This window comes from Pygocentrus nattereri, chromosome 5 (genome assembly GCF_015220715.1).
Source record: "Pygocentrus nattereri isolate fPygNat1 chromosome 5, fPygNat1.pri, whole genome shotgun sequence".
Classification (NCBI taxonomy): Eukaryota; Metazoa; Chordata; class Actinopteri; order Characiformes; family Serrasalmidae; genus Pygocentrus; species Pygocentrus nattereri.
This window is the reverse complement of record NC_051215.1, coordinates 775,016-780,015: the sequence shown is the minus strand read 5'-3', so window position 1 is coordinate 780,015 and position 5,000 is coordinate 775,016. Positions and strand designations below refer to the sequence as shown.

At 45.4% G+C, this 5,000-nt stretch overlaps 1 protein-coding gene across 8 annotated transcripts in view; it reads right to left on the bottom strand.

Moving 5' to 3' along the window:
- Window positions 1-5,000, bottom strand: part of actn1 (actinin, alpha 1) — a 70,976-nt gene that overhangs the window by 39,878 nt on the left and 26,098 nt on the right. For all 8 annotated transcript variants that reach the window (XR_005130323.1, XM_037538821.1, XM_037538822.1 and 5 more), the window contains exon 2: window positions 1,177-1,291. Coding sequence is in view for 7 of the 8 variants with exons in the window: in XM_037538821.1 (XP_037394718.1) it covers window positions 1,177-1,291 (115 nt within the window). In the remaining variant the exon portion in view is untranslated. The remainder of the gene's footprint in view (window positions 1-1,176; window positions 1,292-5,000) is intronic.

Below are 5,000 nucleotides of genomic sequence, written 5' to 3'. Positions count from 1 at the left end.
AGGGAGAGAGAGAGAGAGAGAGAGAGAGAGAGGGAGGGAGAGAGAGAGAGAGAGAGGGAGAGAGAGAGAGAGAGAGAGAGAGAGAGAGAGGGAGAGAGAGTGTGAGAGAGAGAGAGAGATAGAGGGAGAGAGAGAGAGTATGAAAGTGAATTAAGCTGCATTAAAGCATCATAAGCGATAATAAACGTCAGTCAATCAAACTCCAGCTGCCAAACGTTAAACAGTGACTAGGCCTGAGGAGCTGGTCAGCATCAGTGCAGCCAGCAGGACAGCAGCTCTGAGAGTCTGTGGGGGCAGAAAGGGCGACAGAACCTGTTCTGTGGTGTTTGGATGTGTAGCGTACTAGCTAACTAAACTCCCCGTGCTCATTATACCCCTGCTGGGGGGCAACAGGGCCAAAGGACCAACGTCTTGGTGGGTCGTACGTTTAAAACTGTAATGGCTAAACACAGTAAGCCTCCTTAACACCACTGCTTCTCTGTGACTCATGAACCGGGAACAGCGGCTCATCACGTCTCGTTCTGCTCTGAACTTCATCGTCATCACACCAAAGCCTATATTTTAAAACTGGCCCATTTAAAACTTGGCATGTGTCACGTGTTTTATATATATATATAAGAGAAATACAAACACTGCCATATATGGGATTTATGTACGGGAAGAGAAGAAAAAAAACGCTCTTCATTTTTCCCAGTTAACTCTGGACTATTTCTACTGGTCCGGTCATTCAAAGGGAACTCGGGAAATAATCTGAATATCTGTAAAAGTGTGAAATGTCAGTGTTTGAGCTGAAGAATGAACTGCTAACTAAGGGCTAACATGACATTACAAACCCCACAGTGGAAACTTGGCAGGAGGTCATCAGGTCAAAGAAGGCTATGAAGTCTGACCTGAGCCCATGACTCAGTGACCCTTTCTCAACGTAAACAAACGTCAACAGAGGGATATTTATGGTCTTTATACACTGTGCACTCCTGAGCTCTTCACTACAGGACTTTGACCACGCCCCCTGCCCCGCCTCCTCCACTGACACAGCCAATGAGAGCCCTGGCCATTAGCATAGACCCAGAAAATGACCCTTTGTTCACAGAGGAGTAAACGATGGTGCAGAGCACTCAGAGATCAAAGGGTGCCAACGTTCTCTGAAAGCAGAGAGAGAGGTCAAAGATCACTCACCTGAGATGACCTCTAGGAGGAGCATGAGTTTGAGTCCGTCTCTGAAATCCTCCTCGATGTTCTCAATCTGAGTCCCGGCTTTCCGCAGGTGAGAGTTACACCAGGCTGTAAACGTCTGAGACAGAGAGATCAGTATTATTATTATTATTATTATTGTTGTCATTATTATTATTATTATTATTATTATTATTTAGAGCCCTTTAGAGAACTGAAGGAAACACCACAATTGAATTCTTTCCAATTAATTACACAAAATAATGCCAATAATCACAAATGAACTACATGAAGCAAAATGATGAATCATGATTACACAAACGAGCGTGATTAATTACAATCCTGATCAATAAAAGTGTAACTAACTGCAAGTGGCCTCACAATAACACGATTTATCACGATAAACAACACAAAGCAACTGCAAATAACTGCACGAAACAGCACGGTTAATCACGATGACCAGACGAGAGGAACTGCAGGTAAACATGCAGCAGGAACGATGAACTTCACAAAATCACTGCATATTCAAAAATTACAAACATCATCTCGTCTGGCTGATCTCAACTGATCTTATTCATCTGCGCAGTAAACAGTGTGATTAATCACGATCGCCTGCAGACAGTAAACAAACGTGCTGCTGCTCTGAGCTGAAACAACTGTGTGTGTGTGTGTGTGTGTGTGTGTGTGTGTGTGTGTGTGTGTGTGTGTGTGTGTGTGTGTGAAAGAGGGGGAGTGGTTGCCATGGTGATGGCCCGCATCAGCGGGACCCAAATTCTCCGGTATGTAACAAGTTGATGAGAAACAGCTGTACACACACACACACACACACACACACACACACACACACACCACACACACACACACACACACACACACACACACACACAGAATGCTGTCTGACTGCGAGTGAATAGTATTATAGTATTAATGGAGATGAATGAGAGCGAGAGAGAGAGAGTGTGCAGAGAGAGATACACTGAGGAAGCAGAGATACTGAGATACATACATATATGTATACACACTCACACACACACTCACACACACACACATACATATATATATATACACACTGCTCAAAAAAATAAAGGGAACACTTAAATAACTCATCCTAGATCTGAATGAATGAAATATTCTCATTGAAGACTTTGTTCTGTACAAAGTTGAATGTGCCGACAACAAAATCACAAAAATCATCAATGGAGATCAAACTTATTCACCAGTGGAGGCCTGGATTTGGAGTAACACACAGAATTAAAGTGGAAAAACACACGACAGGCTGATCCAACTTTGATGTGATGTCCTTAAAACAAGTCAAAATGAGGCTCAGTGTTGTGTCCGGCCTCCACGTGCCTGTATGACCTCCCTACAACGCCTGGGCAGCTCCTGATGAGGTGGCGGATGGTCTCCTGAGGGATGTCCTCCCAGACCTGGACTAAAGCATCCGCCAACTCCTGGACGGTCTGTGGTGCAACATGGCGTTGGTGGATGGAGCGAGACATGATGTCCCAGATGTGCTCAATCGGATTCAGGTCTGGGGAACGGGCGGGCCGGTCCAGAGCTTCAATGCCTTCATCTTGCAGGAACTGCTGACACACTCCAGCCACATGAGGTCTAGCATTGTCCTGCATTAGGAGGAACCCAGGGCCAATGTTGGTGGAAAGCACCACCAACATTCAAAAGTGACCAAAACATCAGCCAGAAAGCAGAAAGGTGCTGAGAAGTGGTCTGTGGTCCCACCTGCAGAACCACTCCTTTACTGAGTGTGTCTTGCTAATCGCCAGTAATTTCCACCTGTTGTCTGTTCCATTTGCACAACAGTGTATACACACACACACACACACACACTATATTGCCAAAAGTATTCGGTCATCTGGCGTCACACACATATGAACTTGAGTGACGTCTCATTCTTAATCCACAGGGTTTAATATGATGTCGGCCCACGCTTTGCTGCTCGGCCATGGAAACCCATTCCATGAAGCTCTCTACGCTGTTCTTGAGCTGATCTGAAGGCCACATGAAGTTTGGAGGTCTGTAGTGATTGACTCTGCAGAAAGTCGGTGACCTCTGTGCTCTATGCCCCTCAGCATCCGCTGACCGCTCTGTCATTTTACGTGGCCGACCACTTCGTGGCTGAGCTGCTGTCGTCCCCAATCGCTTCCACTTTGTTATAATCCCACTGACAGTGGACTGTGGAATATTTAGTAGTGAGGAAATTTCACGACTGGACTTGCTGCACAGGTGGCGTCCGATCACGGCACCACGCTGGAATTCACTGAGCTCCTGAGAGCGACCCATTCTTTCACTAATGTCTGTAGAAGCAGTCTGCAGGCCGAGGGGCTCGGCTTTATACACCTGTGGCCATGGAAGTGACTGGAACACCTGAATTCACTGATTTGGATGGGTGTGTGTGTGTGTGTGTGTGTGTGTGTGTGTGTGTGTGTGTGTGTGTGTGTGTGTATATATATATATATTATTAGGTTGGGGTGGGAATTATAACGATTATTTATTGTTACTGTGATAAATTATGTCAGAACATGCTTTTCTGAGTCCTGTGACCACTGATGAAGGACTAGAGGATGACCAACACAAACTGTGCAGCAGCAGATGAGCTGTCGTCTCTGACTTTACATCTACAAGGTGGACCGACAAGGTAGGAGTGTCTAATAGAGTGGACAGTGAGTGGACACAATGTTTAAAAACAGACGTGTTGCTCTGAAATGCTGGAGCTTTATGGGAGGACAGAATAACACACACACACACACACACACACACACACACACATGCATAGTAAACAGTAAACAGTGTGTTCAGCAGGTCCGCAGTTTACTGTCCTTTACTCTCTCTCTCTCTCTCTTTCCCTCTCTCTCTCTCTGTCTCTGTCTCTCTCTCTCTCTCTCTCTCTCTCTCTCTCTCTCTTTCTCTCTTTTCTCTTTTTCTCTCAATCACTCTATCAGTCACTCACTCTCTTTTTTTCTTTCTTTCTCTCTCTCTCATTTTTCTCGGCTGTGGTGTTAAATGGTGCAAATCGGGGTTGCTATGGTAACCCCAAATGCCTGAACATGAACTAACAAGCAACACAGATGACCACACAGTGAACAGCTCTCAGTAGCAGTAACACTGACCAATCAGCTCTCAGTAGCAGTAACACTAACCAATCAGCTCTCAGTAGCAGTAACACTGACCAATCAGCTCTCAGTAGCAGTAACACTAACCAATCAGCTCTCAGTAGCAGTAACACTGACCAATCAGCTCTCAGTAGCAGTAACACTGACCAATCAGCTCACAGTAGCAGTAACACTGACCAATCAGCTCTCAGTAGCAGTAACACTAACCAATCAGCTCTCAGTAGCAGTAACACTAACCAATCAGCTCTCAGTAGCAGTAACACTGACCAATCAGCTCTCAGTAGCAGTAACACTAACCAATCAGCTCTCAGTAGCAGTAACACTGACCAATCAGCTCTCAGTAGCAGTAACACTGACCAATCAGCTCTCAGTAGCAGTAACACTGACCAATCAGCTCTCAGTAGCAGTAACACTAACCAATCAGCTCTCAGTAGCAGTAACACTAACCAATCAGCTCTCAGTAGCAGTAACACTAACCAATCAGCTCTCAGTAGCAGTAACACTAACCAATCAGCTCTCAGTAGCAGTAACACTGACCAATCAGCTCTCAGTAGCAGTAACACTGACCAATCAGCTCTCAGTAGCAGTAACGCTAACCAATCAGCTCTCAGTAGCAGTAACGCTAACCAATCAGCTCTCAGTAGCAGTAACACTAACCAATCAGCTCTCAGTAGCAGTAACACTAACCAATCAGCTCTCAGT